The sequence below is a fragment of the Eutrema salsugineum genome, unplaced genomic scaffold (assembly GCF_000478725.1).
Source record: "Eutrema salsugineum unplaced genomic scaffold, Eutsalg1_0 scaffold_1, whole genome shotgun sequence".
Lineage (NCBI taxonomy): Eukaryota > Viridiplantae > Streptophyta > Magnoliopsida > Brassicales > Brassicaceae > Eutrema > Eutrema salsugineum.
The window spans coordinates 8464448-8478141 of record NW_006256909.1 but is presented as its reverse complement, the minus strand read 5'-3'; the positions used below and the strand labels follow the sequence as shown (position 1 = coordinate 8478141).

Below are 13694 nucleotides of genomic sequence, written 5' to 3'. Positions count from 1 at the left end.
TGATTGATCAAGAATTTACTAATATTTTGACTCCACAAGAATACAAAATAAGGCAAAATATTGCACGCAAACTTACATAAAATCTCTACATGATGCAGATAGAATCGTTCGTTACACACATAGTCTCTCTCGAGTGTGATGCAGGTGAACCTATCCATTATGGATCCTTGGCGTGCTGATAAAATTGTTTGTTGTAGAATTCTTCGTGGAAGAGATGTTTGTCGTGATTCCACATGGTCCATGAAATTAATTTTGTTCGGTTTGATTGATATTATCATTTATATTATAGTATTAAATAAAATTAACATTTCTTAAATACTATTTCAGACGACAAAAAATTAAATTTATATTAAAAAAAAAAGATAAATTGGACAGAACAGAAGTGTTCCAAGAGAATGTAAAAACACACTAGACCGGGTAATATATGTTTCGTCTTAATCTTACACTACTTGAAACTTCGAACGTAAAATTGATATCCTCAAGCACAGTAAGACAAATGGTATATTGTATGATCATTAAAATCAGAAATAGTGAAAGAGCATGAAGATGTTGAACATGTGGATAGACGAATTGAAGTTGATACATCAGGTAAACATGAAGCGGTCTATGCGCAAAAAGATGATCGTATTGCACAAAGAAGGGCGACGTGGACAGGTAAGAAGATTCATGAGGTATATTCTCGGAATGACTCATGGAATGGATATATTCAAGAAGAATTAAGATCAATCGAATCTACAGATCGATGTTAATCAAGTCTGAATGATGTTACTGGAGTATATATAGTATATAACTAACGATTGATGGCTTAAAAAAGTATATGTTCTGCATATTGAGAGTTTTACACGTAAAAGTATAGTTTCTTCTGACTTAACAATAAATGTTATTGTATAGCTTATTCTTCTAGTTCTATATATCACTAAAAAATGTTGTTTTGCTATTTAAATTGGAGATATTTTTTTCTTTAAACAACACCATTATATATATATATAATATTGTTTTCCTATTTAAATTGAAAATAATTTTTCTTTAAAAAACATAGTTGTTTATATATATATATATATATATATATATTTAATTATAAAAATAAGGAAATAGTCATAAATATTAATTAATATTTATTAACTTTAGCATAAGTGTGTTATACGATTCTCTTTAAAATATCAAAAAAAAATTGTAATTAAAACCAAGAAATATGCACACATCTCGTTTATTATAACAGAAACTTAGACACATTGTCACACTCGAGTAAATATTTATAAGTAAATGTAGATGAAGAAAACATTAGACACATGCACATATGTGTATATTTATGTCTATGTATGTGACTATGTGTTATAGATGTGTGTGGGATATATGTGAAAAATATGATGAAATAAATGATATATCATAGGATCTTTCACAATGGATGGTTGTCCATTGTTTCGATCAACGAAGACAACAGATAATGAAGGCAACCCATGTGCATTTATACTGTCATCCTGGCGACATTATATTACCATTTCAAAAACCTCATAATTTTGTATTCTTAAAACCATCAACACGTACAAAATCATGTAAAATAGTCGTTGTTTCTTACTAAGAAAAATGGGTCTTCTTAAATTTATACAAATATTATTAAATTAACTATAAGATTAGTGAATCACTTCCTGATTCAAAAATAGTAATTTGATGGGTAGAGCACTATAAAATATCATCGAAAATAATATAATTTCGTGAACCATTGATGTTCATTTTTTTTTTTGCTTATTCAAATCAAATTAATTGAATCAGGATTAGGAGTGTAAACAAAGTTCTCTTTGTGTTGGAGATTTCATAGCTTGTTATAGATACTGGGGGTGGGATGTCTGTCTTGTACTAAAATTAATTATTTACAATCATTTTAATTAATTTTAGTTTTTGGTTTTTAGACAGCCTAATATCTATCAAACAGATAGGCCATGTGAATTATTTTTCTTTTCTTTATCAGTAAGTTTGATTATTTGTTCATCCGGTTCCTGAAACAAAAATAAAACCCCCATAGTTTTAGAATATCAAATCAGTTTTTTCACTTTTATGTTTATTCATTTTTTTAGTTTTTAAGCGAATTTGATTCAAAAATTTTGTTTTACAATTATAAAAACTTTCATTAGAAGAATATGAACCTTTGAAGAAATAATAATTTTCTGTTTATTTATTTTTAGTTTATTTAAAATTTCAAGTAACAATGCTTACATATATTAAAAGAAAGAATAAGAATAATATCGATCAAGGTTTGAGCTTAGCACTTAGTTATAGGTTTACGAAAAGGGTGTCATTCATCAAAAAGATGTATCTTCTATGAATTCGGATTTGTTTTGTCAACTTTTATCTTTTGATTAATCTAAAAGAGTCCAAATATAGAAAAATACACCCTAAAAAACCCTTTAAATAGAAATTTTTTTCTAGGTCATCAACATGGTTCTGATAGAAGAATATAAATATCCAATCTAATACGTTTTAGTTTGATACGAATTAATTGATATATGTCGAAGCATGGTTTTACAACAAATATATCATTCATTAAGAGTCTGGTTCATAAAAGACATTGTCTTCAAGCGATTTTTCAAATTATTAAAACAATAAGTATAAACACACAATCACTCGAATAATAAAGAGATATATTATGGTTTCAACATGGTTTTGGTTCAGTTGAATCAAATACCACCTTAACTTTTTATTAACCGAATAATAGTAGACGACTTATTATATTCCAATATAATATCAAACAAATTTTAAGTCTAATCTTTTTTTTCTTAAAGATTTTGATTTTGAGGGTAATCGTAATCCAACTCAAACTCAAAGTATCACATATATAACATCAATGAAATAATTAAACAGAATAATATACTACGTTTTTATGGGTTAAACAGAATAACATACATTATAATATGAAAATGTTGAATATATGGAGATAAGAGGCGTATGTGTTACACCTACAGATCACCATCCAAGAATTAATATCAATCCGATTGGTGCGGGTCCTACTTCGATATTTGCCAACTCTGATTGATGTGACCGCCAGCTGGCAAATTTTCCTCCGAAATTACGTATCTACCCCTTCTTCTCCTCGTTGTCTTCTGTTTGACCGTTTTTCCATTTTATGACTTGTGTACTTGCTGTCTTTGACCCTTTTCCGGCCCGAACTGAAACCAAAACCAGTTTATAGCCAAGTATTGTGTTTTTCCCGGTTTTATGTTTACCACTCCAATTAAACCATGGATTGATGATATGTTAAAAACTATATTTTCCCGGTTTACTGTTTGATTGACTGAGATGGCAATAACCGAAATTTCTCCGCGAACAGATTAACAGAAACGGTTCTGACGCCAACGAGGCAAGAGGGGTAAAACGAGAAAAGAGGGAGGGGCAATAACCGTAATTAGGAAAGAAAACAAGGGGTGGTTTGAAGAGAAACCTATCTATATGACACGAAAAGGTTTCTTAAATTCAGAGAGACAAATTAATCAGTTTCTTGTGTTTCAGAAGAAGAAGAAGAACAGATCGAGACGAAGAAGATCTCCAAAGAGATTTATCATCTCAAGTAAGTCTCTTTATCAAACTCATGATTGTAAACAAATCAAATCACAAATATGTTTTCGTTTATATCCTTTAGGTCTGTGATAAAATACGATTGTTCAGTTCATCTCAACGAACGCACGAACTTGCTAGGGCTTTGTTCGATATTTTCCTGATTTTTCTTATAGAGAATTAGAGTTAGTTAGTAACCATTTTTATATAGAGACAGAATATGTAGTTATATACAATATACATAATTCATTTTTTGTTCTCAGCTGTTATACGTAGAAATTTGAGGAGTTTGTCTTTCATGGTGAAACTCTTTTTGCCTGATTAGTTTAGGTTTCGATCTAAAAAGTATGATTGAGTAAAACCAACGTTAACTTTTTTTCCAAGGTAATTACTATAGTCTCATGGTTTAGATAAGGTGTATCATCAATATTCAAAAGTATTATTACCATAAAAGGATTAGTTTAGATTTTTGATTGAAGAAACACTGTTACAACAAACACAATTTTTTTTTTGGGTTCTTGGTTTTTGTCGTTTTGTATAACATTAGATATGTACTTTTGTTTTTTCCCTCCAGTAGATATGTGCTTTACACACATACATGACAGATAAGTAACGTGGGCGAATTATTAGATAAGTTTTGAGTTTTCAGTCTGTTACAAAAGAATATGTGTATAACATTGATTTATTTTCTTTCTATTTCTTTGACAGAAATCGTTCGAGTTGAGAAGGTTAATTAAAATTAAATAACAAAAAGATGGGTTACTGGAATTCGAAGGTTGTTCCAAAGTTCAAGAAGATATTCGAGAAAAATAGTACCAAGAAAGCTGCTGCTGCTGAAGCTTGCAAGACCTTTGATGAGTCTAAGGTAAAGATTATTACTAACCTAACTTAATAAACCTTTCAAATCCCATTCTTGAAAAAAAAAATCTTAAAAATCTGTTAATTATGTGATTATCATCCCATCACTCAACATTATTTGATCATAAAAATATATTACTATGTAAACATAGAAGTTAATTTGCTGTATAGTAGGTGTTTTTCTCGGCGTCTAGCTAGTAGATGTTTATTTAATAGTTTTTGTTTGATTCCTGAAAAAAATAAAAATATTGACAATAAGCACGAATCATTTGGACTTTAGCACTTCGGTTTTTTTGTCCTACAATAATTATCCACTCAAGCAATATATAGTTATTATATACTAGTGTTATTTATTAAGAAAATTGATTTTCTGTGTTTGCTAAAATGGGCACGTATGATACGTATAATAGGAAGCAATCAACAAGGAGATTGAGGAGAAAAAGACAGAACTCCAACCAAAGGTCGTGGAAACCTATGAGGCCACGTCTGCTGAAGTCAAGGTCAGTATCTTCATTTTCTTTAATTCTCTAATTTAATGGTTATTTCAATCATTATCCAAATCCATATTTTTATGTAACATTGGTATTAAGATTAAAATTAAAATGGGCAGGCTTTGGTGAGAGACCCTAAGGAGGCTGGTTTGAAGAAAAACTCAGCGGCTGTGCAGAAGTATCTCGAGGCGCTTGTCAATATTGGTAACGATTCAATTACACTTAGTCATGTGCCTATTATAAATACCCCGACAACAATATTTGCTTGTCTTTTGCTCAAAAAAAAAAAAAAAACAACTACAAATTGGCTTGTCTTATACGAACTTATCTGTTTGGTCTTCTATATATAGTTATTGACTTTTCCTCAAATATTTGCTGGCAGAAACTTTGGATTCCTATCGTGTCTTATATTCTTATATACGCATCTATATCTCGAGTTTAGATCACATATTTTTTCTTATCGTGGAATCAAAGATATATATTAATTAAGTTATGTATATCTCATAGTTGTGAACATCTTTAATAAATTATTGAGATAACATATTATTACATTTTTCTATTATATTGAACTACTAGTCGTCGTATGTCTCGTCATATTTCACTAATTCGAAAACCTTAGGTCAAGCCTCATCATATTATTAGAAACAAATTTTTTCATTAATTGGATCACTTTTCTTCTTCCTAGATTTCATTAGATGAAAGTAGTGAATTTACTTATCTTTGTGTTTAATGAAATGTAAATTCAGAATTCCCCGGATCAACGGCTGTGAAAGACGCTTCATCTAGCTTTGGAGCTGGCTATGTCGCAGGACCAATAACATTCATATTCGAGAAGGTATGTGTGTTCCTTCCTGAGGAGGTAAAGACACGAGAAGTACCGGTGGAGACAGCCAAAACCGAAGAACCAGCCAAAACGGAAGAGCCAGCCAAAACCGAAGAACCAGCCAAAACCGAAGAAACAAGTGGTGAGAAAGAGAAGGAGATTGTTGAAAAGCCCAAGAAAGAAGAGACCGTTACAACCGCGGTCGTGGAGGAAAAGAAACCGGAGGTAGAGAAGGAGGAGGAGAAGAAGCCTGTGGAAGAAGTGAAAAAGGAAGAAGAAGCTGCTCCGGCTCCGGCTCCGGCGGTTGTTGAAACTCCGGTGAAGGAACCGGAAACAACGACGCCGGCTCCGGTGGCAGAGGCACCAAAGCCTTGATTTGTTCCAAGATGGTATGATTGCTTCTCTTGTTGTATGAAAACATCTCTGTACGTAACAAAAATGAAAGGAAGAAACTGAAAGGAACATAAAAAAACCTTATTTTTCATTCTTTTTATTTTATTTGGTTTGTCTTTGTGTGGAAAAATCTCTGTTTTTTTTTAAGTCTTTTATATGTTTTTTTAAATTTTATTCATGTGAATTTGTAACAAATGTTTGTGGATGTTTTTTTTGTCTATACATTATTTGTATGTTTCAACTTTCAACCAAACTCATAGGATTCAAATCATTCTGACATATCTCTTTATATTTTTGAACATTTGCTTACATTATGATATATCTTCGAATCAAATAAATTGCTTATTGTATAGGTAATCTAGTTTTACTTGTTAATGTAACATCGAAAATTAAGACGCTATCTTTGTGTATATAAAGCTCGTCAATACTATTACCGTCAAGGTTCATGGAACATTAACAATTCCATACGGAAATAAGATTACGTTTAGAAAATAAAATGAAAGAAATTAAGATCACGCCGGTTATATATTATTTAGTCCGTGAATCGCACATAATTCTTAGATACGGGATTTCTAATTAACAACCAATTGTGAAAATTATGATTAAATACTTTTTTAGTGAATTTTGAAATACTTTATCGATGAAACCAATTGTGATTGGGATGGGGGGGGGGGGGGATTTGTTACAAAAAGAAGAAGAAAAGAAACCAATTGGGATGTGTTTAGGTGCATGTGAAATTTGTCTAGCAGAAGAGGAGAGCACATCGGATTTATTTAAGATTGTTGATACGTGCAAGTAATAGGGAACCTTCATTGCAGACCAAAATTTTTTATTTCCTTAATTCAAATGAAGTGGTAGGCAGCTTATCTCCTAATCACTATCTTCCCTCTGGAATTTTCTTCTCTCTTTTTTTTTAAAGAGTTGCGTAATGTTCCATTATACTAACGGTAGGCCTAATAAGAAATCAAATCATTTTCAATTTTAGAATTTAGTGATACATCTTCACGCTATTAGTTCAATATAAGTCGAATGCATGTTCCTATCGATTTTTTAAACAAAACCGGATGCGGAACCAAATCTAAACCAAAGCAACCGTACGTTGCTTGCTTCCTATTTCTAAGCTTTCTTTCGCCTTAACTCTTATCTGCCTTTAATAGCTCTCAAGACCGGCCGGTTAGCATATCCACCGTCCAAAATACATAGTCGTATTTTGAACTTGAAATCTAATGTCTTACTCCCTGTCCCTCTAAAACATTTTCTTAATGATCAAAGACTTTTGAATCTTGTGGTCTATAGTGTTATTTTTTTCTACTGGAGATTAAGTAGTCGTCTACTTTGTCATCTTTTTTTTTGTTGGTTTTTCTTGTACCATTTTATGTTATCTAACAAACTAATTAAGGGTTGTCTTAACGTCATACAATTCCAATTATACCTATAATGTAGAGCCTGCTTAACATTTTTAGTGAATAGTGTTTTTTAGAGGTTTGATATCTTGAGCGTTGAGGGAATAATGTGTTTTGACAAGAAATCTCTACAGAGCGACTGAGCCAGAATATCTAGAAGATGAGATTCCTAAGGTAATAATTCCTCAACATGTTTTGTTACAAGGATTAGAGAACCAAAAAGAGTATGTTCTAGGTCAATTCTATAGATGCTCTCCTCCGTCAGGTGGATTAATATTTGCTGTCTTCAACAAGTTATGGGGAAGAAATTGCAGAATAACCATTAGGAAGCTTGGTGAATCAAATTACTTATTCCATATACTAGATGAATCCACTAGGAATTGGGTTCTCCAGCGAGCACTATGGCATGTTGATGATTGCCTAATGTTTGTAGCTTCTTGGACCCCAGAGGCTTCCCTTGCTATTCCTGAGATTAAAACCATTCCGGTTTGGGTAACCTTAAAGAAAATACCCAATATTTTATATTCTATCCCGAGAATAAGTCATATTGCTTCGGGTTTAGGTGCTCCTATGGCAATTCACAAGCCTCGGTTGGATCTCATTCTCATGGGTAAAGCAAATATCTTGGTTGAAGTTGAGTTGAGTAAAGCTTTTCCATCCCGAACAGCTGCTGATGATATAAATGGAGTTATTTCAATGGTTGATGTGGAATATGCATGGTTGCCTTCTAAATGCAGCAGGTGTGGCCAATTGGGACACAAAGTTAAGCGTTGCTTACAAGAGGAAAACGGCCCAAGGGTTGTTGATAACACAACTAAAGAAACTGTGTTGATGGTTGACATGGACGTGGCTGGAGCTTCCAATTCTGTCCCGATCTCAAAACCACTCTAGCTCAGCTCTTGCCATAAGTATTGAGATACCTGCTACTAACAACCTCACCGTTGATTTAGTTAAAGCTTCCATCATAGAAGATATCATTCCGGTATCTACAGCTTCGACAATTGTGAATGTGACTGTCCCTACAGCATATCAAGCCTCTCCTTCAGCTACCAACAATAATGTCATTGAGTCTTCTTTTTTGGAGGCTGCTCGTTCTTTATACTCCACTATTACCACTAATGTTCAAGAAAAATCTACTGTCGAGAAGGAAAGTATGAGAATAGTAGAGCTTGATTTGGGTTCTAATAAGTTTGCTTCTCTGATTTCTCCGGAAGAAGGAAAAGACTCATCGGATTCAGACAAAGAAACGGATTCGATGGATCTCATGACTCATTCGGGGAAGAGAACTCTTCGGGAAAGACCAGTGAAGCCATCAGCAAAGGCTGAGGAGATGAATTGGTAATCCACAGGTCGAGGACGTGGAAACCGAGGCGATCCCAGCTAATTGTCTTGTTAATCTAAGCACTAAAGTCAATCGAAGCGGAAAATTCGATTGTATTTGGTTCATTTTATGTACCTTTCACTTTTTTTTCTTTTTTCTACTTACTTTTTAAAAATTGTATCTCGGTCATAGCTGTAATGATTTTTTTTTTAAAATAAAAGTTGGTTAAAAAAAAAAATAATGTGTTTTGATATTTCTTATACTCGGGATACTGACTAAACCTTATTTTAGCCCAACCAACTCCACGTGGCTGCAAGTTTCACACTCGTATGTGTTTGATTCTATTTATTTTATTTTTTTGACATCACCATCCTCTGATTAAAGGAGTAATTGTTTTTGGGTGAAATTCTTCTTTTTAGATTTGTAAATATTTCTCTTTTCCAAATCACATTCAAAAATATTTTTTTTTTTGGGATAATATAATTTTAGCTATAAACATTTTTGTTTCCATAACCAATTTTTTTTATCATGAATGTCATGTAAAGGATTTTAACATTTTATTCAAAAAAGGTTCATAATTAAAAAAAAAAACTATATATGTTTTTTTCAAAGAGCCTACAAATTCCTTTATATATGCATGAAATCTATCTTGAAATAAATTCTTAGTTTCGAGGTTTATAAAAGCTATATTTTCTTATCATTTAAAATGCTTACAGTGTATAACAGTTGTTGAGGACATCTCATAAAAGAACGGACCCTGCCATAGCATAGCATAGACTAATACAACAGTAGAGCACCATAATTTCCACTGAACAAAAGAAACACAATGACAAGTGAAATTAAAGAACAAGAAGAGACTACACCAAAAAGTGAAGAATTGACAGGATCATCTAAAGCTTTTGACAAATTTCTTTCTTTTAAATCAAAGAGATTCCTCTCCTTACCCCATCAAAAACTTCACTGAAGTGAGATTATGGCATAATCATGAAATAACATACACAACAATAAAAAAAAAAAAAATTTAGTTTTAAGGTTTAGAACAGAGAAAATAGAGTTATGAGCAATATTAAGATTGGTGATCAAAGATCTTATCTACATGTACGAAACTTGGCTCCAAAAAGAAACACCTAATGATTTAGTGCGTCTTTCAAATCGATTAAAAGAATCAGATAAGATGATCACTAACCCTAAAAATTAACCCCCAACAAAAAGAAAATGTTTTTGGTTAAGCGCCCAAATCAGTTTTCGTTCCATTATGAATCCGAGACGCACAAGATAGATTTCGTTCCATTAAGAGAATTTGTTAAACCCCTAGACTAGTCCAGTCAATAAATGTTGCTTCCCGAATCTACAATTGGATCATTTGATTCTGATAATTAATCGAAGCTACACGTTAGACTTCGATCCACACTTTACTGGCGATTATTAATAAAAGAAAAGTGCACTAATAATTTTTTTTGTTTGGTCAGGACTATAAACTAGTAAATTTTGTTATTTAAGTAGTTGAGGAAATATTGGACCCAAAAATAAATAAATACGAAAATTTTCAAACCACATGCGCAGAGTTTGATTTGTATCGATCACTCTCTTAATTTGAAAAAAAAAAAGCGAGGTATGACACCATAAGTTTACGAGTTTATAGATCATACATCAAACCGATATTTTATACCTTGGCAAAAACAAGACATGGTTCAGGTTCAATCGCTTGTTCAACTTCACTTGATGGTGATTTACGCATTAAATATGATATTATCAACAGTTTGGAGTTTGGACCAAAAATCCGAAAGTTTTAAAGTTTATTAAAAAAAAAAGGTTACGCTGGCACGAATGATTTACCAAAAACACAATGGTATTATGATATACGTTCCGTCGACACTCCGTACGTACATCATAGATTCTTACCATTTAAAGTCTTAACCGAGTCTAACAGGGTCCAACGATCCGGTTTAAACACTTAAATCGGTTTACTAAAAAGAGTGATTGTCAAGTGAGCGACCTCAGACCAAGCTAAAATGAAGTTTCTCTTTGACTTGGAATTTTCTACACTTAGCAATTATTCAAGAAAGTTTTTGAGCCATTCTAGGTATTTATATTGACAAAAAAGGATATATTTAATTAATGCTAAAAATGTTGGTATTCTCTTATAAGTATTGGTAAAATGTATATAAGAACATAAATTTTAAGAAAACGTAAATTCACGCCAAAGAAAATCTCTAAGCAAAAATAATAGAAAAAACCAAGAAAAATATGCAAAATAAATACATGAGGAAAAGAGAGAAAGTTGAACCCCATAGCCATTTACTAATAAAGCTTTGAAAGAAAACAAAGTAGCCAAGCCATTTACTGAGAAAGTTTTGCAATTGAAATAAAGTCGAACCCACAGCCATATACTAAGAAAGTTTTGCGATCGAAAAACAAAGTGAAAAGAAGCCACTCCACTAAGTCTCGTTTCTCTGAAATTACATGCAAAACAAAAATTGTAGAAGTGTATCTGGAACCCTAGTCCCTAGAAAGATGTAAATGCACTTCTTTAAGCTTTATGGAAACTTTGGTTCCTCCAACGCCAAATTTCATATCCACCTGAGAAAATATGAATAGAAAATGAGGGATTGGGTTCTCATTGGTGGTTGTGGATGCGTTTCCATCCGATGATGGTATGGTAGACTAAATAGTAAATATCCATAAATTAATGGTTAGTTTTAAACCGATTCATATATATAGTTAGTTGTGTTCCTACTAGTTTGAACCAGTCAAATCTATCAAAAGTACGACACATTTTAGATGATTGGTCGCGGTGTAGTAACCTGCATGGTCGAATTGGAGTAAACCGGACAAAGCCTAAGAAAAACAAAAAAAAATTGTCGTGTAAAATCAATTATGTCAGCGTGGATTAATCCAGTCCGCGAAGCATTTATAGTTCTCATCAATCATTAGAAATAGAAACGAGGGTTTAAGATTGTATATTCAAATTCAGAATAGACAAACAATTACTAATTACTGTAATTAGCATAGATTGTCTCATAGTTGAATTAACTATACTTGAGTGTTTTTTCTTTAATTTCAATCTGAAAGTTTTCATATGCTTGAAGATTTTTAAAAAGTAAAAGATTGAGACGTTCATTTTAGAAAAAAAAAGGTAGCATGCTCTAAAATTGAAAATCAGCTATCTTTCGCTTTTCTTTGTCACTTTAAGCCAGCAAAGTTAATGGGGAGGGCCTCCTCTTTGTTCGTCTCAAATTTTAGGCATCTCAAGAAACCGAAAACAAAATCGAATAAACTAAAAAGAGCCCATGAAATAGCAAAAGATGCATAGATTTGGTTTAGATTTTCACTAATAAATAAATGAACTAAGTTATTCTTTATCACACTTTTCCACGCCAAGTATTTTTGAAGTTCAAACCCTTATTGCTCTATAGTTTCTTACAACGTTTTTTTTTTTTTGAAACCTTTTCAAGTTTCTTACAACGTTTCACCTTATGAATATAAATTTGTATTCCCTTCGACTTATTTTGTTAATTTAAACAGCATTAATATACTCTCATTGATAGAAAAACTATTTTAGGTCTTAGTTGAGAAAATATATAGGTCATTAGAACAACTAAATATTGGATGAGATATGAATGCTTGAATAACTATTTCTTCCAATTTTATATTTACATGAGAGTGAAACCAACCAAGAATATCTATTATCTTAAATGCTTTATAGATAATACTCATTTCAGATGTTGGTTTATTGAACAACCATAAATTCCCTCATCGAAACTCATACTATCCACAAACCATACATAGAAAGACGTCGATCGGTATTTTCACTTTTTTCTGCAATTGTCAACTATGATTATAAAATTATAGTAGTGAATTAGTGAATATATTTGAATTAGATCTTCTAGCCCACAAAATGAATGAACCATTGTACAACTTTGAGTTTAGTTTATGGTTTTTCTTACACAGAAATAGTTTCTCTTTAGATCATATTCCTTGGTATTAATTTGCTGCCGTGGCCCTTAGTTTATCTTATTAATCTGATGATGCGTCTTTTCAGAGAAAAATAGAAATAAAATTTTAGGAAAGTGGGAAAAATCCGTAAAGGGTAGTTTACGAAATAATTCGATAATAATTGGAGATTGGCATGTACATATATATACTATCCTTTTGCAGGTTCATGGTGTGAAAATTTCGAGGAGTTTTAGCTGTTGAAACATTGGGTACAGAAATAGAATCCTTGATAGAGAAGTTATTAATAGTATCTTCTAAAACAACAAAAAACAAAAAGAGCAGCACAATTACCAAAGATTCTAGTTACTTTGGTTTGTACTAATTTAGTCGGTGGACAGAGACAATGCATGGCCTCAATCTGATGGATTAGATTTTGATTTTTAGTTAATTGGAACATAAAACGTTAGAATGACATAAAGGTACGATGTTTATCTCATAATATAGGGTAATTATATGATTTATAGTTAGTAGGTAAATTCCACCGAACTAAAACAAAAATTGATTCATGCATTCGACCAAAATGATAACACAGTTGGAATTTAATTGAAAACTACTATTTGATATTTTTTTTATTCGGAAGTAAATCCGCATCCAAAAATATTCGATCTCTGGTTTAGATTTAATGAATCAAATATTATTATATTGGAGAGGAACCACTCCACTACAACCTCTTAATAAAATAATATTTAATAATTTTTTAGTTAAATAATATTTGATATTAACAACATAAAATGATATTGTGTTTGTTTTTCTTTTTCTATTTTACGATTTCTAAGATATTACTGAAATGCTTTCAATGTTTTTTTTTTGTTGGTATTCTAATTTAGAGAAGATTTTAAATGATATGATAAATATAAATATGA

The 13694-nt window shown here is 31.7% G+C and overlaps 2 protein-coding genes across 2 annotated transcripts; both read left to right on the top strand.

The window, feature by feature from the left end:
• The first annotated feature begins 3374 nt into the window (after window positions 1-3374).
• LOC18029767 (plasma membrane-associated cation-binding protein 1) lies at window positions 3375-6382 on the top strand. Its single transcript, XM_006413827.2, has 5 exons — window positions 3375-3559; window positions 4255-4411; window positions 4815-4904; window positions 5015-5099; window positions 5642-6382. Exons 2-5 carry the CDS (start codon window positions 4301-4303, stop codon window positions 6091-6093), a joined length of 738 nt encoding a protein of 245 aa, XP_006413890.1. The 5' UTR covers window positions 3375-3559; window positions 4255-4300; the 3' UTR covers window positions 6094-6382.
• A 1702-nt stretch (window positions 6383-8084) lies between these two features.
• LOC112081916 lies at window positions 8085-8856 on the top strand. The gene is made up of 2 exons (XM_024148968.1): window positions 8085-8254; window positions 8406-8856. Exons 1-2 carry the CDS (start codon window positions 8085-8087, stop codon window positions 8854-8856), a joined length of 621 nt encoding a protein of 206 aa, XP_024004736.1.
• The last annotated feature ends 4838 nt before the right edge of the window (window positions 8857-13694 follow it).